We start from the raw sequence: 22,687 nt of genomic DNA, 5'->3' as shown, positions 1-22,687 counted from the left end.
CAATGGGAACTGGTGCAATGGACAGCAATGGCACCGGTGCAATGGGAACAGGTGCAATGAGAGCTGGTGCGATGGTCAGCGATGGCAGCGATGCAATGGGCAGCAACGAGCGCCGGTGCCATGGGCAGCTATGGTCAGCAATGGCAGCGGTGCCACGGGCCGGTCTGGGACCTTCCCCTCCGCCCCCGCTGCCGCGGCGATGCCCCGCGCGTCCGCCAGGCGGCCGCTGGCGCGGAAGCGCCGCCCCCGGAAGCGGCGGGCGGGCAGTCGGGCGGGCGGCGGGGCTGGGGGGGGGCGCCGGGAGCGGGAACGGGGGGGGGGACAGAGCGAGCGAGCGCGCCCGGCGAAGGGGCCGGAGTCGCGGCGGCGGCGGCGGCAGCAAGATGGCGGCCAAGTCGGATGGCGGCGGCGGCGGCGTGGGGTTCGCCCAGCTGCACAACCTGGACGAGGCGGCGGCGGCGGCGGCGGCGGCGGGCGTCTGCGGCGGCGTCGGGGCAGCGGCGGCCGAGGGTGCGGAGGAGCCGGGCGGCAGCAGCTCCTTGCACATCTGCCACTGCTGCAACACGTCGTCCTGCTACTGGGGCTGCCGGAGCGCCTGCCTGCGCAGCCTCTTCGGGCGGGCGGCCGCCGCCGCCGCCGCCGAGCCGCTGGCCCCGCGCCCCCCCCACGCCGCCGCCGCCGAGGGTCCGCAGGGCGCGGCGGGGGTCGAGCGGCCGTGGCTGGACTGCCTGTGGATCGTGCTGGCGCTGCTGGTGCTGCTGGGGGACGTGGGCACGGACCTGTGGCTGGCGCTGCACCACTACGGGCGGCGGGACTACGTGTGGTGCGGGCTGACGCTGGCCTTCGTGCTGCTGCCCTCGGTGCTGGTGCAGATCCTCAGCTTCCGATGGTTCGTGCAGGACTACACGGGCGGAGGGCTGGGCGCCGTGCAGGGGCTCAGCAGCCGCGGGCCGCCCATGATGGGAGCCGTCGGCCGCCGCGGGGGACCCGCCACCCCCGGGGCGCAGCGCCTCTGCAGGATCTCCGTCTGGGTCTGGCAGTCCGTCATCCACCTGCTGCAGATGGGGCAGGTCTGGAGGTGAGCGGGGACGGGGCAGGGTCACCTGCAGGGGAGAGAGGGGCGCCGGGCAGGGTCATCTCCTGGTTTGAAACGGCTGTGGGTCAGTGTCACCTCGCGGTTAGAGGTGGGTCGATGTCCTCTGGCTGAGGTGGGGTGGACCTGGGGCAGTGTCACCTCCTGGTTTGAGGGGGACGTGGGGCGGTGTCACCTCCTCTTTCGAGGGGGATGGGGCAGGGTCACCTCGTGGTTAGAGGTGGACGTGGGGCAGCGTCACCTGGTTCGAGGGGGACGCGGGGCAGTGTCTTCTCCTGGATTGAGGTGGACGTGGGTCAGAGTCACCTCCTGGTTAGAGGGGAGCACGGGGCAGTGTCACCTCGTGGTTTCAGATGGCTGTGGGTCATTGTCACCTCTTGGTTAGAGGTGGACGTGGGTCAGTGTCACCTCGTGGCTAGAGGTGGGTCGATGTTCTCTGGCTGAGGTGGGATGGACGTGGGTCAGTATCACCTCCTGCCTTGAGACGGCTGCGGGTCAGTGTCACCTCGTGGTTAGAGGTGGATGTGGGCCGTTGTCACCTCCTCGTTTGAGGTGGATGTGGGTCAGTGTCAGCTTGTGGTTAGAGGAGGATGTGGGGCAGTGTCACCTCTTGGTTAGAAGTGGACATGGGTTGATGTCCTCTGGCTGTGGTGGGGTGGACATGGGTCAGTGTCACCTCATGGTTTGAGGTGGATACGGGGCAGTGTCACATCCTGGTTTGAGATGGCTGCGGGTCAGTGTCACCTCGTGGTTAGAGGTGGACATGGATTATTGTCACCTCCTGGTTTGAGATGGCTGTGGGTCAGTGTCTGAGGTGGGGCCATTGTCACCTCCTGGTCTGAGAGGACCATGGGCCATTGTCACATCCTGGTTTGAGATGGCTGTGGGTCAGTGTTACCTCATAGTTTGAGGTGGGTCAGTGTTCTGTGGCTGAGGTGGAGTGGATGGGGGTCAGAGTCACCTCATGGTCTGAGGTGGAGATGGATCATTGTCCCTTGGCTGAGGTGATTGTGGATCAGTGTCACCGTATGATCTGAGGTGGAGGTGGGTCATTGTCCTGTGGTTGAGGTGGGGCCAGTGGGAGTCAGTGTCACCTCATGAGCTGAGTTGGATATTCTTCAGTGTCATGTCATGGTTTGATGTGGGTCACTGTCCCCTGGCTGAGATGGGACAGGTGGACATCACTGTCGCCTTATTGTTAGAGGTGAATTGGGTTTGGTGTCCCCTGGCTGAAATGGGGCAGTGAGGGTCAGTGTCACCTCATGGTCTGAGATGGACGCAGGTCAGTGCCACCTCATGGTTTGAGGCGAAGGTGGCTCACTGTCCTGTGGCTGAGATGGGATAGATGGGAATTGCTGTCAGCTCGTGGTCTGAGATGTACATGGATCAGTGGCACCCAGTGGTCTTTAAGGTGAAGAAAGGTTCCCCAAAAATGTAACTGTGGGGCTGAGGTGGGAGGAGTGGGGTTCATTGTCTCAAGCAGGATGTGGGTTGGTGCTCTCCATGTGGAGATTTGGAGTAACCCCTGCTTCACTGAGGAGAGCACTGAAGGGAGGAGAGGTACCCCCTCAGATGAGTCTGTGGGACTGGGGTGAGAGGAGTGGGGCTGCTATCACCTCGTGGCCTGGGGGAACACGGGTCGGTGCCCCCTACAAGCCTGAGCGCCTCAAGGGGTGGGGTTGGCTCTTGTCATGCCACAGACATGGGGTAGGATGGTCCGGGGGAGTTGGGGGCTCAGTTCTCTTGCAGGAGCTGGTGGAGGGGACCCCTGATGGGTGACAGCTTGGAGGCAGGACTGGGGCTGACCCTCGCACCAGCAGCACTGAGGAGGGAAGTCCTGGGGAAGGCTTACCCCACCGCTTCCCTTCTGGTGCTGGGGGGAAGAAATGAAAAATCCCACAGAAAGCAGAGAGCTGCTCCAGAGAGGGTCTGCAGATGGGTGGACAGCAGACCCCCAGCCGCTGAGTGCTGGGATGTGCTGTTTGCAGGTGGCTGGGGTCCTCCTGATGTGGATCGAATCCCCCGTAGATGATGAGGGGTGAGGGTCGCATCCATCCCTGAGAGCCTCTTCTCACCCAGTGGAGGAGAAGCCCCCCAGCTCACTGTCCCCCACCCCGTATAGAAGGAGAAGGTTGTGGGAGTGGAAAACTGCAGCATGATGCCTGGGCTGTGGCTTTGGCCAAAGAAGAAACCTTCTGGGGAGAGTGGGGACAGTGTTGGGGTTACCGGTATGAGACTGAAGGTCAGGAATGGGGACTGTGCCACCTCAGTGGTGGAGGTCCTGGGGCAAGGGAGACACTGGACAGGGAACATTCTGGGAGGTCACCCCCGGCTCAGTGGGAATAAAAAAGCATCCACCAGAGTGAGCTGGAAATTGCATTATACTTCCGAAAAAGAGATGTAGGAGGAGGCAGGGAGGGATTCTCCAGGATGAAAAGCCTGGAGATGCTAACACTTCCAGAGAGATGTCAGTCTTATGGAAAGGGGTGTTGTAAGGACAACTGGAAAGACGGCTGTGGCTCAGGGTCCTTCGAGATGGGACTCAGGTTAATAATGACATGGAAGGGGCGTGAGGTGTGGGTGACAGATGGTGGAGGGAAGTATCCGAGTGACCCCTCCACCCCGTGGATGGGTTACACTGAAGGGTAGAAGCTGCAGATGAGGGTGGTTTGGGGTTGTGGCTTCTAAAATAATCCTTAGGGAGAAGACGCTGGATTGTTTTAAGGGGAGGGAAAAGATGGCACGTCATGGAGAAGCCCTGAAGGGGCTTGCAGGAAGCGTTAATATCTCTGCGTTGGTATTTCCCTGGTGAATTAACGGGGCAAAAAAAAATCCTCGCGGGTGGATTGTAGGAGTGTTTCGCTGGGGTATGGATGAGAAAAAATACGGGGAGGGGGGGGCCCAGAGAGTAGTGATGGATGGGGAGATCCTTTCCCCCCTCCCTACATCTGGGAAGCCGAAGGGGTTAACCCTGCTGCCTAATGAAATCGGGGAAGAAGTGGCTGGAGTTAAGATGGAGACAGCATGGTTGAGCCTGGGGGAGGGGTGCGTGGGTGGAGGCAGGGGAGGGCCTTGACACCTCTGCCGAGGACACCCCTCTCTCCGGATGAAATGAATACACACATCAAAGATAGTTTGTTTATCTTTAAAGAAGCTGAGGGAGTGGAGGGGAGGGGATCTGTGTGGGAAGGGTGGCTGAAACCCATACCTAGGAAACGAGTCTATGGAATCGTGCCGTGCAACAGCAAATACATATTTCTTCTGCATCTTCAATGTCATTTGTGTAGTGCTGAAAGCACATTTGTGCTCAATATCTGCTTAGGGGCTTATTATTATTGCTTTGCAGTCGAGATTTGTGCTGGGGGACGGCGGGAGGGGGATGTCTGCGGATGATGCATGCGAGAATGATGAATTGGTACGCGACCCTTTCTCCTGCTTTCCCTGCTACTCTTGAGTGCTGATCCCCAGTTCTCGATACAGGTGCTCCTCCGGCAAGTTGGGATTTTTCCCCTCTTGGAGCCAAGCAAATAGAAATGATTGTGTGTTAGCCGTGGTGAAAGCCGGCATTTGCAAAACCACCCCCTACTCCTGCACACGGTGGGGAAGGGGACACCAAAGCGATGCCAGCAGAGACTGATGTGGTGCATGTGGAGGGGGATTTTTTTTGGTAACATGAAGAAGCAAGGCTCAGATTGCCCAGACTTTGTTAATGCAGAGACAAATGTTTGCTTCCGAGGTTGTGTGGGGCTGGGACTGCCAAAAGGGAGCAAAAAGGAGCTCTGCAGAGCGGATCATGTTAGGTGAAATAAGGGAGCTTTCTCTCCTGTTCATCGCCAGTCTCACTAGCACACACATGCTTTTTAAGGCATGCTGGACAATGTGGTCGGCATGGAGCTGGCTCCCAATATCTGACTGGAGCAGGAATTAACTTCATGGGATCACTGGGCTGTCCTCCACAAGGGTGTCTTTTTGCATTCCCACTATAGCTATTGCAAACGCCATGAAAATTAATCTTGAATGTAGTGATGGGACTAATACTGGAAAGCGCTGTTTTAGCGCTGTTTGCCTGTAGCTAAATTGCTTCATGCTGTTAAGAAGTTTATACGTGGGGATGGAGGAGGAAGACCTAGGACAGTCTAAGTTCAGTGCATAATGCAGCAAGCATGATTTCCTGCGTGCTCATGGATACGCGCTATGACTGCCTGTAGCGTAATCAGGATTGTAGGTTGTGTAGAGTATATCGGAGCTGTTGCTCAGCAGCTGGAAGCGAAGTCGTAGAGAATAGAGGGGGCAGATTAGAGCTGTACAGAAATCCTTATCCTGAATCCCAAGGGCTTGCTGCTTGGCGAGTGTTAGGTAATCTGGGTTTTGATTTGGGGGATAGTACAGTTCCTGGAAGGACTACTCCTAAATGTTGGGAAGATTTGCCAATAAGGGTGTGAATAAATAACATTTTATGGCAGAAATACAAATCTACATTGGGCTCTTATTTTAACAAGATTGTTCATTTTGTTAGGATTGTGGGAGAAGTAGCTGTTTCTTTCTGAGCAATACAGTGGGAGATTTGCCTTCTGTCCGTATCCTCTGTTGTCCTGTTAAGAGAGTGAATTGTGACCAGGTGGGAATGCTGGGGGGGGCTATGCTTGTACTGAGGAAGGAGCTTAGTGGTACTCCTGTTTTTTTGTGGTTGGTTTTGGCTCAGCTGAGAACTTAAGGCTGTGTTAATGCTGCCTATCTATAGTGGCTGTTGGAAATAAAGTACACATACACACTGTAAAGAAGTGTGTGTGTGTGTGTGTATAATATGTATTTAGTTTTTACTTTAAGTGGTATGATCTGAAATGTAATCTGATAAATCTCAGGTCCTTGAGTTTTTAATTTTTATAAATCTACAGTTTTCACCTTTCATCTCAAATCTCCCATGTTACCTTGAAAACTAGAACAATTCAGCCAGAGCACCCAAAAAAGTAAAGGATGCCAGTTGGGTCCCATTCTGCTTCCTGTTGAGCTGCTGTGCTGCATGCTGCAGAAGGGTTTTTCGTTGAGGAGTGACATTGCTGTGCTGTGGTTTTGCTGGAAACGGGCTGAAGGCGAGTTGGCATCAGAGCTTGCCAGAGCTGTTGCTTTTGCTGAAGCCATTCACCTGTGTTAATTCAAGAGACACAGTTTTAACTTGAAGTTTTCTTATCTTGAAGAGTTGCATAAGTTGTAATAATGACAATTAAGAGTATAACTTCTGTGTCTGATGTACCTTTGTTTAACCTTAGTTATAAGTGGGTTAGTGGGTCATGATTGCTGTCCTAGAAGTTCAGAGTATGAAGTACAATCCTTCATGTGGTCAAATGCTATAAAGAAGTCCTTATTGGATTCCATTGGATTAACAGTATGTGGATTTTGAGCTAAATGAATGTTGATCAGCTGGAAATCGCTCTTGTGTCTGTTAAACTGTACTTGAATGTAATCTGTTAGTGGGTTTTGTTTTTAAAAGTGATTTGAATCCATATTTAGAAGAAAAACATTCTGTAAAAAACCTAAACAAACCAGAATTACCCTTGTCGCTGTTTTGACATTAAAACCACCTTGTGTACGTCTGTGATTAAAAGAAAAATTCCTAATATTTAGGCAAAGCCTTGCCATTGTGTTTATTAGTGGAAAGACCAAATTTATGAGTTGTTCATCTTTCGGCATGCCTGGAGGTGGAAGGATGAATCAATGGATTAAAATGGAATATGTGTTATTTAATGACAATGTGATGAGTGTGTTTAGGCTGTATCAAAATACTTTGTTCTGGGATGAACTGTGAGTTGGACAACATGCGACTTTTGGATAGTTTAGCTATCCAGGCAGCTACAGCTCTGCCCAAGTCCCTTGAAGTGGGAGACATTTGCTTGTCAAATGGCAGATGAAGAGGAAACTGCCGACCTAACGCTGCCTCACTTTCTCGGTTTGGGATGTTCAGCTCCGTAGAGCCTTTCTGTAAATTTACTGCCTGCTCTGGCACACACGAATATGTTTTTTTCAGCTTTTTTTTCTGGTTAGCTTGTCTGGCAGCTAAGTTTTTCCCTTTAGCCAAGTTTTAACAGCTTGCTTTTATAGTATGGAGTTTTGTCAGCTTTTGACAAGTTGGCAGAGGGAAGACATTCTGGGATAGATGATAAATATGTTCTCCCTACAAAATCAAGTCTGGGATGTAAGATGGGGTTTATTTTTTTTCCAGCTAGGTGTTTTTTCCTTCCGAAAACCTTACCTGTTCTGCCCCTACTTAGAGTTTTCTGTTGGATCTCTGTAAATGCTGCGGGTGTAGAGGTCTGAAGACCATTGAATCTGAAGTGCAAGGCAGGTAGGTTGTGTGTGTGGGAAAATAATCATTGTAATAACCACGGGAAAAGGCTATATCACTTGAGTAGGGTCTCCATTGCTTTCGGGGTGGTGGTGAGGCTCCGTGTCTTGTTGACTGCTACCCACTAGAGGGGGTCAAACCACAGATGTTGAAGTAGATCTTCTCTGCCAGCCTTGGGAGGGCAGTTTTCTCCAAACCTTGACTTGGGAGAAATAACTTGCTGCCCTGACCTGGTGGGAGCTTGCCTTCCTGTGCAATTCAGTGTTACTGCATCCACAGCATGGCTTGGGAGGGTGGGTGAGTAGAGTTTTGAGCAGAAACTAGAATTTGGTTTCCTCTTGGAAGTGCAGATGCTGTTGAGGAGGACCCAAGTGGGTACAAGATGCCCTGTGGGTAAGGTGATCCTGCGGTCACAACAGCTTGTCACTTCTCTGCTGTGGTATTTGGGGAGGAGGAAGTAGAAGCAGAAATCCTTTGGTGGCCTGGCTTAGTTCTTAGTGGAACCAGCATGAAGTTTCAAGACAAGGACACCAGTGCGAGGTATTTTCAGGAGACCATCTCCATGAGTCTGAAAACTACAAGGGAGGATGGCTGCTTTGAGGTCGGGTTGCAGGCTGCTTTCCTAAATTCTACTACCTTCTTGGCCTTTGACCCTTTCCAGCTGCTCAGGCTTCACACTGAACTCTAGGAAAGCCAGTCTTGCCTGTTTTTCCAGGTGCCCTACAGCTTTATCTCTAATGCCAGTGACAACCTGAAAGTGCCTCCATCCTTGTGGAGGGGAGGCAGAGTGTCAAGGGAAGGAGGAAAGATCGCTCATCTGGTTTTTTATGTTAAAATTATAAGCTCTCTCTTTTCTACCTTTCTAGACACTTCCATTTTGCTTTTAGCTGCATTGAGCTAGCTTTATTCTTTGCAGTGGTTCTCCTTTCAGTACAAATGTAGGTTGTTCCGGGAGCATTTCCTTTAATGAAAAGGATGGAGGTAGAACTGATGGTGATAAAGCATCTCTTTGGAGAAGAGCCGCTTTCGCTGTCTTGAGACTGTAAGGAACAGAAATTGGACGTCAAACATGTAATTTTCCTTGGGGAATGAAGGTGAGCCTATGGAGAAGCCTGGATTCCTCGCAGAACTTCTCCCTGTATCTTTTATTTTGTTTTATTTCCCTTGAATCCTGACTTGATTTTTAGCACCTTATGAAAATCAGTGGTAGTGTAAGCCACTGTTTTAACACCTGAAAGCTTTTAGGCAGGAGATGCGATGAATTGGAGTAATGCTTTACTATATCTAGAGATAAAATTAAGTTTTAATTAAAGGAGGTGTAAGCAAAGAAGGTGTGCCAAATATTGCTACTTCATTGACCCACCCTCTGCTGCTGTGCTGGCATTCAGATTGATACCCTAGTCTGCAATGACTGCTTTACAGCACTGAGATGCTTTTCCAAACTGGATCCCAAGAAAATAGGGAAAGAGTTTTCCCGGGGAGAACGATCTTTAGACAATCTTCAATCCTTACAGCAGTCTCTGGCGGGAGGAACAACTTGCATTACTAACTCTGTGGAGCTGAACAGTGCAATCTTTGCAAAGCACCTCTACAGGTATGTCCCATGTCCTTGGGGACTGGTGCTGCCTGCAGTGTCCAGGATGCATCTAAGGTCTCCTTAGGTTATGTGTGGCTGGGAGCAGCCCACTGCAGCTCACTATAGCTGGACTTTTATTTTTCTGTTTTTTTGAAACTCTCTCCACTCTAGGAATTCATATTGCCCACTATCCTATATTCCTGTTTGAGCCTATGGTTGGTTATACGTAACTGCTACAGCATAGGAATCACCTTTATGTTGCTGGAGAGGAGTCTCAGGAGGTACAATTTGTCTGCCCATGGGCAAGTCTGACCCATGGACTGAGTACTCCCTTTAAAGCACACACGTGCTCCGATAGCATGTGTCTGTCTGCTTCCATTATTTTGGTGTAAATGGATGTGCTATTCCTTCCGTCAGTGGCTAGAAGCCCTAGCTGAATCAGCAGCCCCATTACAGCAAAATCGGTTCTTGGCCAAGAGACAAAATACAGAGCAAAAGGCAGTCTTAGGTGTGTCCCCAAAACCATAATGGGACCTGAAGACTGTGCTTCTCCTCACGTCTCCTTTCTTCTGAACTCTGCGAGAGCTCAGTTTCACCTATGAAATATTCACAGTCTGTCCTTAACTGCCTTCAGCTGCACAGAAGACCCTGTATAGAATTGGCAGCTTTGCTGAAATCTCCTGTTTTCAAGCCCAGAGCCTTTCTCACAAAGCCTCCTCTTCCTCTGCACAGTTGCATGTTAGGAGGATTTGGTTTCCCTGCTGCAGAGGCACTTGAGAATCTTTGCATCCCAAATGACTACCTGTGTATTGTGTTCCCTTTTGCACGGAATGTGTTGAAGGGATAGGCTTAGAATCACTGAATGGTTTGGGTCGGAAAGGACCGTAAAGCCCATCCAGTTCTAAGCCCCCTGCCATGGGCAGGGACACCTTCCACTGAATCATGTTGCTCAAAGCCCCATCCAGCCTGACCTTGAACACCTTCAGGGATGGGACTTCCACAACTTCTCTGGGCAACCTGTGCCAGTGCCTCACCACCCTCACAGGAAAACATTTCTTCCTACTATGTAAATTAGATCTCCCCTCTTTTAGCTTCAAACTCATCCTATCTCTGCATTCCCTGAAAAAAAGCCCCTCTCCAGCTTTCCTGTAGGCCCCCTTTAATTACTGAAAGGCTGCTTTAAGGTGTCCCCAGAGCCTTCTTTTCTCAAAGCTGAACAACCCCAACTCTCTCAGCCTGTCCTCATGTGGGTCGTGCTCCAGCCCTCAGATTATCTTTGTGGCCTCCTCTGGACTCGATTCATGTCCTTCCTGTGTGTATTCTCACTTGTCCCAAAACTGCCCTGGGAAATAGGACTAAGACAGAAGTGCATCATAAATGTGCCTTAGATGGTCTGTGAATAGGGACTAAAAGAAAGAATCTTGTTGTGAACAGGAGTAAATTAACACTGCAGAAGTCTGTGCTTATGCTGGAAAAACTCAGTAGGCTGTTGTGCTTTATCACCCTTTCCACCTTTGCAGGTCATTTTGATGTGGGAAAAATTTGCATTAAAGGCCCCACCAGTTTGGGGGCTCTTATTAAAAACTCTTCAGGAGTCATGATGTAAAGGGCATATGGCACGTGGGGCTGCCTTTGTCACCTTACTAATGAAACCCATGGAAAAGGCAAATCGGCGACAGAGGAGCATGGCTAGCTGCCGGAGCCTCCTTTAGCTGCTGGGGGTTTTCTGTGGGGCAGGGCTGATAGACTGTGCTTCAGCTTACATGGTGGGCACTGAGCTTCATGGTTCTCCACAAAACTAGAGGAGCAATGGGCTGCTGGGTCCATTCAGCAGAGTGGCTCAGGCTTGTCTGCTTAAGCAGGAGGATGACAGGTATCCCTGTAAGTCTGCAGAGAATTCCATCGTCTGGGAAAATTACCATTTCCCCAGTTTCTGTTGTGTAAGAAGAACAGTTTAACTCTTCGGGCTTGGTTCTCCTACACAGACAGTCCTGGATGATAGGGCTGGCAGTAATGCACTGTCTGATGTGCAGAACACACAAGACAGGCGTAAAGCACCAGGAGTGGTTTTGAGTTTGGGATTGGAATTCATCCCAGTTATGTCTAAGCAAGGGAAAAAAGAGCAATGGAGGCCGATGTTGTTGAAGTAAAAATTGTAAAGAGTGGTATAAGCAGAAGGCATTTAAATAATGTAAACAGTCTGGCAGGGGAGGAGGGATGGGAGGCATTCCAGAAACAAAGGGAAAATAGTTTTAAAACATGGCTAAAAATACACCAACTCTTGAATTCCAGAGATTATCTCAATTAGTGCTTTTTCAGTATATCTTTACAACGGAATTGTAGGAGTTCACAAAAGATAATAGAGGCTATGAGATACGGAGAAGTGATATTAATTTGTTTAATTAAAAGGAAGTAAAAAGCGAGTAAGAATCGCTTATCTTCTGTCACAGGGAGGGATGAGGTTATATTCGGAAAACTGTGGCTTGTAGCAGTGTGGTGCAGGGAAAGGGTGGTGAGAGCCAGAGCTGGGAAGAGCCCCTTCTTCAGCCTTGGTCATTGCTTGCTCAGCAACTTTCAATAGCAAATCACTTCCTATGGGATTGACATGCCTGAAGACAAACGCACTTTAACTGGAGCTGTGCGTGTGTGTGGACTTGTCGGCCTCTGGCTTTGGAGGCATGCTAGCACGTGTCGGAATTCACATCCAGCCTCAGATCTTGTGTCTCCTTGGCGTGGGGGAGAAAGATGAGTTTATATCCAGGCATGTTTTAAGTTTAGGGAGAGGCAGTAGGGTCCAGGGAGGAAAGAAGACCCTCATGCAGATCTAAATTAAATTAGCTCCCTCAGATGTGCATTAAAATGTTAAGTAGCACTAAGCTCTGTATCCCAGCTCAGCAATATTTCCAGGCACTTTATTGCTTTAATGGAGGGATAAAATAGAACCTGCAATTATAGTAATTTTTTCTAATTGAATATTTTGCTTTATTCTTTCCCTTTCAAAGCATGACTGTAAGTACTAGCCTTCATAAAGCTTTGGAAATATTTATACTTTCCCATTTTGGCAATGGGTGTATGTACACTTCTTTGTGGGCAGACAGTTTCAGTCCCTTGTGGCTGGGGAATCATAGAAAATTAGAATTATTTGTGTTGGAAGGGACCTTAAAGACCATCCAGTTCCTTGCCATGGGCAGGGACACCTTCCACTCAGTCAGGTTGCTCAGACCCTTATCCAGCCTAGCCTTGAACACCTCCAGGAATGTGGCATCCATGACTTCTCTGGGCATCCTGTGTCAGGGTCTCACCACCCTCACAGGAAAAAATATCTTCCTAATACCTTATCTAAATCTCTCCTCTTTCAGTTTAAAACCATTCCCCCTCATCCTGTCCCCGCATTGCCAATAAAGAGCCTCTCCCCATCTTTCTTGTAGGCCCCCTTGAAGTACTGGAAGGCTGCTCTAAGGAAGCCTGGAGCTTTCTCTTCTCCAGGCTGAACAAGCCCAGTTCTCAGCCTGTCCTCATATGGGAGGTGCTCCAGCCCTTGGATCATCTTCGTGGCTTCCTCTGGACTGACTTTAGCAGGTCCATGTCCTTCATCTGCTGAGGAGTCCAGAACTGAACACAGCACTTAAGGTGAGGTATCACAAGAGCAGAGTAGAAGGGCAGAATCCACTCCCTCGACCTGCTGGTCATACTTGTTTTGATGCAGCCCAGGATGTGGTTGGTTTTCTGGGCCGCAAGCACACATTACCAGCCCATGTTTGGGTTCTTATTCACCAGCTCCTCTATGTCCTTCTCTTCAGCGCTAGCCTCAATCCGTTCTCTGCTCAGCCTGTAATTGTGCTTGGTTTTGTCCTGACCCAAGTGCAGGACCTTGCACTTGGCCTTGTTCATCTTCATGAGGTTTGCACAGGCCCACCTCTTCAGCCTGTCAAGGTCCCTCTGAATGGCATCCCTTCCCTCCAGCATGTTAACCGTGCCACACAGCTTGGCTTCATCGGCAAAGATGCTGAGTGTGCACTTGCTGAGGGATCAGAATGGCTCTGGAAAGCAGTGGGCAGTAAATATTTCTCTTGTTGTTTTAACCACCTTGCCATTATCACTGGGAAATACTATTTTTTCCCATGTAGTGGAGAGGGGAATGCAGTGTTATGGATTAAATGTTTTTCATCACTGTATGTGGGCTTGACATGGTTTTGTCAAGTGTCTAATTTACTGTTCACACAGGGTTAGTGCTCAACACATGCATCCATCCAGTCTTTTATTCCCAAGCCATGTTCTGTGTGGGAGGATGAGATCCTTGATTTCTGCCACCTAGGTTGAGTTTGGGGAGGAGGATAAGGAAAAATACTTTCTGGATCTAGTTTGTGCAAGTAGATGGCAGGTAGAAGTAAAAGCTGAAGGGCAGCGTCCCTGTCCAAAACTGTTTGAGACTGGTAGGACAGCATAGCTGGGGAATTAAACTAGAATTGGTGGTGGGATATTATGTGTCAATTCAGGTTTTTGAAGTTGACATTTCTGGTACCACAAAACACCAGCTTTTCAAACATAAGTTCCTACCTGCAGCTGAAGCCTCAAGCAGGCATAAAGATGCAGATAAATTAACATAATAATTGTGTTGTGCATTCTCTGTGCTGAATCTCTGGTTTAAAGAGGGAGATTTGCTGATACTTCCTGCACACGTACACCCGTGATGGGATGCTATCAGCGTTACGCTGCTGCAATAGCTGTCTTAAAGGGACTTTTGATCCAATAAACTGCTTATCTCATGTAGTTGTCCTTTCATCTAGTGTGTGACGGTTGATTGAAGGCACAGTATTGTGGTTCATTTGTGAATATTAATTAGCAATAGAAATAATTTGGAACAGTATGCACCTACAACCCTTGAAGCACTGACTGCAGAAATGCGTATGTTCCTCCTTTGTGGGAGACTTATGGCTGTGGGGCAAGATGTGGACTCGCATCAGGATGTGAAGTCCTGCCGACAAGTTGACTTGGTGATACAGTGAAGAGGTTGGTGTGATGCTTTGTTCCCCAGCATTTGTTAGAAAGGGGCTGGGGAAGAAACAGTTTCTTTGGGGAAAGCTGCAGCAGTGCCTTGCCAAGTCATGTGCATCAGACCCAGAGTGGGAGCTGGAGGTTGAGGCTTTCTCATCGGCATGTGGCTGTGTTGAAAGGCAGCGTAACAGACTTCTGTGTCCTTGTTTTTGTGAAGGACATGCTTTTCTCCTGAACACTTAATCTTACCTTAGTCCTTGTCAGTCCTGTTCCATCGTCACGCGTTGATGTAAACACATTATACTACTGACGTCAGGAAAAGCTCCAGCCCAACATCTGGTACAGCCAGCTTGTGGATGATATAGGAGCCTCACTGTGGGTCTGTCCTGTTGCTTTCCTCTGCTTGCTCAAGTAATTGTCTTGAAAAATCCTATCATGTGCACTCACCAAGTGTAAATCCTTCTTCATCTTATCTGCTGGGAACTCTCCCTTTATGGCTGTGTCTCCACTTGCAAGCAGCAGGATTTGTCCTCTGGCCCTGAGATGGGCTAGCGTGGTATGGCCATTTCTGTCATGTTAAGCTTTCTTGGCTTTCAGGGGAGGGTGACTTGCTTCCAGGTGCTGTGCCAACTCTGTAGTGGTGCCGAGGAGCTGCTGGAGTGAGGGCTGGTAGGTTTGGGCTAAAATTGTGCCTGGGACAGTCCTTTGGTGGTTGAGCTGCAGAGACGGCAGCGTGCAAACGTACAAGAAGGAACCCAGAAGGATGCAACAGATTTGAAAGGAAAATATTCTCTTTACTTAGGGTTAATCTTTAATTTCTTATGAGAATATGTGGGTTTTTTTTCCCAGATGGTAAAGGTGTATCCACCCTATTAGAGTCTCTAGTAACTTGGTTAAACACTGCAACAGGTTGTCCAGAGAGGTGGTTGATGCCCCGTCCCTGGCAACCTTCGAGACCAGGCTGGATAGGGCTCTGAGCAACCTGATCTGGGTGAAGATGTCTCTGCTCATTGCAGGGGTTGGACTGGATGGGCTTTCATGGTCATTTCCCACTCAGATCATTCTGTGATTCTATGAAAATCCACTTCTGTCTTTTGGCCATGGCCACATGATTTACCTGTTTGATTCTGAATTTATTTTGTGGCTCACGCATGTGCTCCAGTAATGGAGCCTTGATCTCTTCTTTGGGTTAGATATCACCTTTGGGAGATTTGTATTCCATGGGTTACTTTAATATTAATGCTTAAGGATGAAGTCCAGGTGAACAGTGGATAAAGAAAAATTGCTTAGGCGTGTCTAGCTAGTTGAGACCCAAATATTCATCTCCATGTGAACCTGTCCAGCTTGGGTGCTGATGGAGGAGGATGTAGTTTATCTTCCTGCAGCTTCCTTCAGCATGTGTTGCTCCACAGGGAGGACCTGACGGGGATATCTGGGACGATCCTGGGAAAGCAGGACAGGCAGAAAGCTAGACGTGCACTCCTGGCCTCACTTATCTTGAGCCAGACCCAGCTGAACTTAATTTGTGGGTTAATTTTTATTTTAAGCAAGCCGAGTAATTAGCTGATTTACTTTAAAACTGCTTAGAGCCCTTAAAAACAGTGGTTTAGAAGTGGGTTGGTTATTCTGCTTTCTTCAAAGCATGGGGTATTAGGAAAAGTCATCTCCTGCAGGCATGTTCCTTTTGCAGCCCACAGGCACCCCAGGGGTGCATGATGGCACAAATCCATTGTGCATGCATGCCACTGCTTTGGAGCAGGGCGTAACAGATATCAGAGGGTGATCATCATGACCTGCAGGTTCAGTTTGGTTGGAATGAAGTAAGTGGCGGAGCTGAGTTAGGTCTTTGTACCAGCACACGCTTTGCTTTTCAATTGTGAGCTTTAGATCTGGGATAATAAAACATCAAAGTAAACCATACTGTTGTGGATACAGGAAAATCAGGACACTCAGTGGGGCTTAAGGGAGTAATAAATTTGTTCTATATTTAATCTCGTATTTATCGCAGTGTCAGTAGGAGACCACTTCATTTTACTACTCTAACTGTACCCAAAAATAACTGAATCCTTGAAATATTGAGACAGTGGCTAATACCTGGTGGGAGCAGATGGGATCCAGCTTTAATAGTTATTGATTGGTTTCAAAAAGGTCCCAGTGATATCACATCTTAGCTACTGTATGCTGGCAGTTAAAATCCTATCAGTTATTTAAGATTAGAAGTAATTGTAGATTTGCAACGTTATTGTCTTTCAGTAGATAAATACAGCCACAGCTTCAGGTGTCATTTATAATTTTGTACAAAAATGATGGTTGATCTGCCACAGTTTTATCCTATGAAAAACTTGGCATCCCTAAGTTCAAATGTTCTTGAATGTTTCCTCAGCAGCTCTGGCTCTCTGCAGCTACCTAAAAGCAGGTTATAGCGAAGAGGGTGCTGGTCTCTTCTCCCAAGTAACAAGTGATAGGATGAGAGGAAATGGCCTCAAGTTGCACCAGGGGAAGTTTAGATTAGATATTAGGAAAAATCTCTTTACTGGAAGAGTGATGAAGCATTGGAACAGGCTGCCCAGGGAAGTGGTGGGGTCACCATCCCTGGAGGTGTTAAAGAAATGTGCAGATGTGGCACTTCAAGACATGGTTTACTAGGTACGTTGGTGTTGTGTTGATGTTTGGACTGGATGATTTCAGAGGTCTTTTCCAACCTTAATATTTGTATGATTCTGTGCAGTTGGTGTGGCTTCCCTGACTGGGATGCAAGCACTTGTTTGTAATCTTTGTCGCAAAACGAACACCTGAGACAAATGAATCCTGTACGGCTGATCTTATTGCTTGGTCCTTTCTGATGATGCTCCATAATCTCAGAATAATATGCAGGAGAGTCTGCAGAGGTAGACTGAAAAAAACTCAAACAGGTATCTCATAAGAAAATAAAAATTGACCCCAATTAAGGGAAATCATAGAATCACTGAGTGGTTTGGTTTAGAAAGGACTTTGAAGATCATCCAGTTCCAATGCCCTGCAATGGGCAGGGATGCCTTCCACTGCACCAGGAAGATTTTCCTTCCAAGAATTCAGGAGAGCAAACAGCAAGAATAAACACTGCTTTTTCAATACTAAAACTGCCTGCTTAACCTAGCATTTACCTGAATAATCCTTCCGTTGCTGTTCTTCAAAACATCACCTAAATTGATGCTTTATTACCATTTGTGCAGAGCATGGTTTTAGTCTTTGTTTTACAGCTCTGCAGTTCAACAATTCCATTTATAAAAACTTTTTTTTTTTTCTTCTGGTATGGCTTGCTGCACAATTAAAGCTTCGTTAAAGGCTCTCATTATTTCTCCTTGTTGTGATCAAGCTCTGACTGGAACAAACCACTGAATTTTCTGTTTGAACACACAGATCTCAATGTAATTCCCTGCTGCTCCTTTAACCAGGAACCAGCTCTTTACAGTTCGTGGGAAGTGACCAATTTTTTAGCAGTAAGGACAAATTATTTCTGACCCTTTTAGGTTTCTTGTTGGTATTTAACTGTTATCTCAGGGGGAAAAAAAGAAAAAAGCTACTACAATTATTGGGAGCTATGGAACTGCAGCGGGGAGTTTAAATTCAGGCTTTAGGTTTGATTTCTGATGGCTTTGCTGACTTCTTTGCCTGGAACTGGATTATGTTCCCCTTTCTTTCAGGGGATTAGGGGATTTGTACACTAGCACTCCTGGGAAGGTCACATCTCTCCCCTTTGCTGTGAATGGTTTGCTTTTATGGTACTGAAAGCCCTTTTGGGGGGAAATGGAGAGGAAAGGTGAAATTCTACTTGTACTTTGAAGGGAAGCTCCTGAAGTATTTAGTGTAGGAATTAATGAACAAGGATGTACCAATTGAAAATCCAGTAGTTAATGCAATTTCCCACATGGAAAATTGGGCTTGCTTGAATAGAAAGGTGTTGAAGCCTCCTGACTGCTGGAGGAGCTGGACTGTGATCAGGGCAATGTTTCTGGCTGGGATCCGGTGCCAAGGTCTTATGCAGTACTGTGAAGTCACTGCTCATGAAAGACTACAGCCCCCTAACAGCACACTTAATCTTTCTGAATAAAAAGTTTAAGTGTATGCATCCAGAATGGATATCGTGCCTAGCACTGGCCTGTAGAATCGTAGAATCATTAAGGTTGGAAAGGACCTCTAAGACCATCAAGTCCAACCGTCAGTCCAACATGACTGTGCCTACTAAACGAGGTCCCAAAGTGCCACATGTACACATTCTTTTAACACCTCCAGGGATGGAGATTCCACCACTTCCCTGGGCAGCCTGTTTCAGTGCTTAACCACTTTTTCACCCTTATGGTCAACGAAAGGGTTCTTGCCTTGCTAATGCTTTCCACTGGGTACAGTGTTAATTGGTTGTGTGAATTAACTGAAGACTAAACTTCATTAGGCTGCCATTATTGTTGCATTTGTATGCTCCCTGTCCTAAATCCTCAGTGAAAACATCTGTTACTCACTCAAAATAGAAGCCTGAAGTCTTGGGAGTAATTTCATCGTCATTTTTACTGATTTAGGCTTAAAGTGCAATCACCTTCAAAGCAACTTATTTTTCTTCCAATCCTTTTTCCAAGAGGAAATCTTTCAGTAGGACTTCTTATCTGAGTTAACTGTAACTGCAAGTTTGCATTTGTGTTTGCACAGCAAGCACAGTGCTGCAGTATCTGTCAAGAGCTCCTCTACCTTGGCATTGCTTGTCTTCTGTTTTGTGGTCTTTACTCACTGGGGTTGGAACTAGATGATCTTTAAGGTCCTTCCAACCCAAAACATTCTGTGCTTTGCCTTCTGTGGGAGTGTATTCAACTTCTGGCTTGGAAGATATTGTTATGTTCTTCAGCAGTGCTGCTAAGGTAGGTGGAAATGTTTTATTTGGACTCTCATCTGTTCCCAAACCTAGACTTTCTGTGTAATTAGCGCACTGAATTGATGTAGTGATTTTTTTTTTTCCAAATTGTCTCCAGAGTTGAGCTGTTTGCTGTGTTTAGTGACTGATGGGCAGGAACCAGCAACATTTGGGGTTTGTTTTTAAGTTGCGGTATTTCTTATGTTCTGTCCAGATTTCTTGGGTCACCTAAGAAATTTGCCAGGAGCTCCAGGCTTACTGTGCTTGTGCCTTGAGCACCGCCTGCTGGGTTTACATCCAGCCATTGACCCTAGTGAAGTTTCAAGTTTTTGGGTGCCTTTGCCTTATTTGCCTCCAGTGCAGAGGCAGTGCCTGGCAGATGCCTGCACCCTGTTAGCCCACCTGAGCCCAGACAGCTCCTCCAGCAGACAGCCAGGCATAATAATTGAATCATAGAATGGTTTAGATTGGAAGGGACCTTAAAGTGCATACGGGTTCTGCCTCCCCCTCCATGGGCAGAGACACCTTCCGTTGGATCAAGGTGCTCAAAGCCCTGTCCAGCCGGGCCTTGAAAATGTTAATGGGTGAAAACTAGTGGTAATTGAAAGAAAAAAAACCCAGATCATTGTCATTTCTGTTAGCCAAAGAGTCTTGAAACTCTCAGAGGCTCGAACACTAGCAGACTGTGATGCAGACTTGCTAGCCAGACTTTTCCACCCTAGCTAGTCCCAGCTTGGATATTCAGCAGGCAGCCTTCCTACTTAGAGCCCTTAAAATTAAGCCAGAACTGGGGGAGTATAACTTTACAGGTGATAAATTCTCAAAGCTTTGGAGGCTGAGAAGCTAAATGGTGATTTAAGTTAAAGAGACATTAATTGCAGGGGAAGTCTGCCCAGGGAAATGATAGAGTCTCCATCCCTGGAGGTATTTGATATGTGTGCAGATGTGGCACTTTGGGACGTGGTTTAGTGGGCACGGTGGTGTTGGGCTGACAGTTGAACTGGATGATCTTAGAGGTCTTTACCAACCTTAATGATTCTATGATTCTATGCCATTTAGGGTCATCTTCCTATCAGTAATGAAGAACTAGCTAGGAGAGCAACAAAAAAGAGGGTTCATAATCTAAGTGCAACTTAAAAGCCTGACAAATTAAGGCTAGTTTTACTCGAAGTGCTGTTCTACACTATGTTAGACTTCAGAAAAGTATATTCGTAGGAGCAGAGAATGACCATGAAAATTTACCATCCCAAACATAAAATTTACTCATGCATCCTTTGCTTGATGAGTCTAATGATAACGTTGAAATTACTTTATTTGCCCACTGAAGGATATAGATTACTCTTCCTAATCATATGAGTAGAATTATAAAAATAAATTTCTGCTTTAAATCAGGCTGTTTACCCAGCTCTGTGGAGTAGCTGTTATTTTCCTCTCTACACTGTTTCCTGTTTTGTGTATCTCCACAGCTGCACAGACAGCGATGGAGCTGATGTGAAGAGTTAGATACATCTAAAACCTCTGGATCCAGACAGCAAAGACAGTTTATAATCTCCTGCTTTATTTTCCCCCTGCAGGAGTTCTGTTGTTTGATGAGATTGTATCGCCTTGGGTCAAACCAGCAGGATTAGCTAAATGAGCCTGTTTGCTACCCTGTCCTTACCAACTGGGTACTGGGTTTTCTTGCTTTGTGGTGGCTTTGATAAGGGCTGTTCCTGGGGTGTCCTGCAGCCATTCGATCATGCCTTTGGTGAATTAAAGGAGTAACTGTGTCCTGAATGGGTCAGGGCTCTGGGTGACAGTTATAACTAAGTCTTGTGCAGAGCTCGCTGTGATCTCTAATGACTGCCTGAATTAAAGGAAGAAGCCACAAAGAAACATCAGTATTTGGTGTTTTTAACAGAGTTACCATTTCAGCATAAAATAGTTATTGAAAACAGTTCACAATGCTTGAAAGAGCTTTTCTGGGAGTGTAGAAAAGTGCAGCCGAAGTGTTAGTATCTTCAGAGATCTCAGGCCAAAGCACTGTGCAGCTCATTATCGTGTTTCTGATGGCGAACAGAAAAGAGCACAGGTGGCTTAGGAAAAGGCAGTGGATCCAGGCAGCTGATTTTCCTCCAGGTTATCCTGCCGTCAGCTGGCATTTGTGGCATAGAAAGCTCCTGAGCAGGAGGTGGTGTGGATTTAATAGTCCTTGATGTATGCTTCAGTCTTTTAAGGGTTTTTGAAGTTTGGCAGAATTTTCTTCAGCTCTGTTTAGAAAATTTCGGTTCACTTGGTGTCTTCTTGCTGTTTTGATTAGGGAGATGGAGAACAGCCCTGAGGAGAAGGGCTTTGGGGGTGCTGGTGCATGAGAAGCTCAACATGAGCCAGCATTGTGTGCTTGCAGCCCAGGAAGCCAACCATAACCTGGGCTGCATCCACAGGTGTGTGACCAGCAGAGTGAGGGAGGGGATTCTCCCTACCCTGCTCAGCTGTCATGAGACATCACCTGGAGTCCTGTGTTCAGTTCTGGAGTCCTCAGCAGAGGAAGGGCATAAATCTGTTAGAGCGTGTCACAAAGAGGATCACAAAGATGATCCAAGGGCTGCAGCGCCCATAGAACAGGCTGACAGAGTTGGGGTTGTTAAGCTTGGAGAAGAGAAGGCTCTAGGGAGACCTTCTAGCAGCCTTCTGGTACTTCTAGGGACCTACAGGAAAAATTGTTGAGGGTCTCTTTATCAGGGAGTGCAGGGATAGAAAGAGGGGGCATAGTTTTAGGCTAAAAGAGTGCAGATTTAGTTCAGCTGTTAGGAAGAAATGATTTCGTGTAAGAGTGGTGAGGCACTGGCACAGATTGCCAAGAGAATTCGTGGCTGCCCCCTCCCTGGAAGTGGTCAAGGCCAGGTTGGATGCAGCTTTGAACAACCTGATGCAGTGGGAGGTGTCCCTGCCCATGGCAGGGGGTTGGAACTGGATGGGCTTTAAGGTCCCTTCCAACCCAAACTATTCTTTGATTTTATGAACAGAGTACTTGGAGTGATTTTACACAGATGCCCTGGCATGAAACCAGGAATAGCTTGAGCAGCAGAGATGTGTTCTTTGCCGAGTCATTATGTTGTGGTTTCTCCTGCTTTGGAGTGCTTGCCATAGGGTCTAGCAAGAACTGGCTCCCCACTGTTTTTGCTGCATCAGCTTATGATCCCAGATTCCAAATGTACAACTTCGTTGGAAGAAAAATCCTGGGAGACAGCAAGCAGTGAGAAGGGAGCATAGGCATTGCCGGATAGGTTGGCTAAATACTTTCTGTGAGGCTACAAAGTGGTGTAATAACTAATCTGAAAGGTGATAGCTGTTTTAAAAAGAAAAGCTTGTTTCTGCTTTTGGCTTCTGGATGATGTGGTTTGGCTCATGCCTTGGAACTGTCAGCGCAGGAGCGGGTCAGGAAGAAGGTGAAGGGCTGGTGGAGGAATTGAGGAATATCATTGCTTCAGCACATGGCAGCATGAAATCTTGTGTAGGTTTCTTCTGAATTAATAAAAGCAGGAAACAAAGTGAAAAAGCAGTTGAATTCAGAATCTTGAGAGCTTTCCATGATCCTGGCTTATAGGAAGGAAAACTCCAAGTAGCTCCAGCCTGTTCTTACTTTTCAATTAATAGTAATTTCCTATTACAGTACTTTAGTTTCTGAAAACACAAGTGAATCTGTAGGATTCTTTGCTGAGGTTTACTCTGTGCATAAACTTTTGGTGTCTCTTCCCACCCTTTTGTCTTTGTTTTTATCATATTTTACATTTCTGAGTGACCTCATCTTGTGTTTGCTGTGAG

The 22,687-nt window shown here is 47.5% G+C and overlaps 1 protein-coding gene across 1 annotated transcript in view; it reads left to right on the top strand.

The window, feature by feature from the left end:
• Window positions 1-336: 336 nt before the first annotated feature.
• The window catches only part of XKR6 (XK related 6), a 206,192-nt gene continuing 183,841 nt past the window's right edge, over window positions 337-22,687 (top strand). The window contains exon 1 of the mRNA XM_054061314.1: window positions 337-1,078. Within this exon, the coding sequence (XP_053917289.1) occupies window positions 384-1,078 (695 nt within the window). The 5' untranslated portion in view covers window positions 337-383. The remainder of the gene's footprint in view (window positions 1,079-22,687) is intronic.

The sequence above is a fragment of the Cuculus canorus genome, chromosome 3, assembly GCF_017976375.1.
Source record: "Cuculus canorus isolate bCucCan1 chromosome 3, bCucCan1.pri, whole genome shotgun sequence".
Lineage (NCBI taxonomy): Eukaryota > Metazoa > Chordata > Aves > Cuculiformes > Cuculidae > Cuculus > Cuculus canorus.
This window is presented reverse-complemented; position numbering and strand designations above follow the sequence as displayed.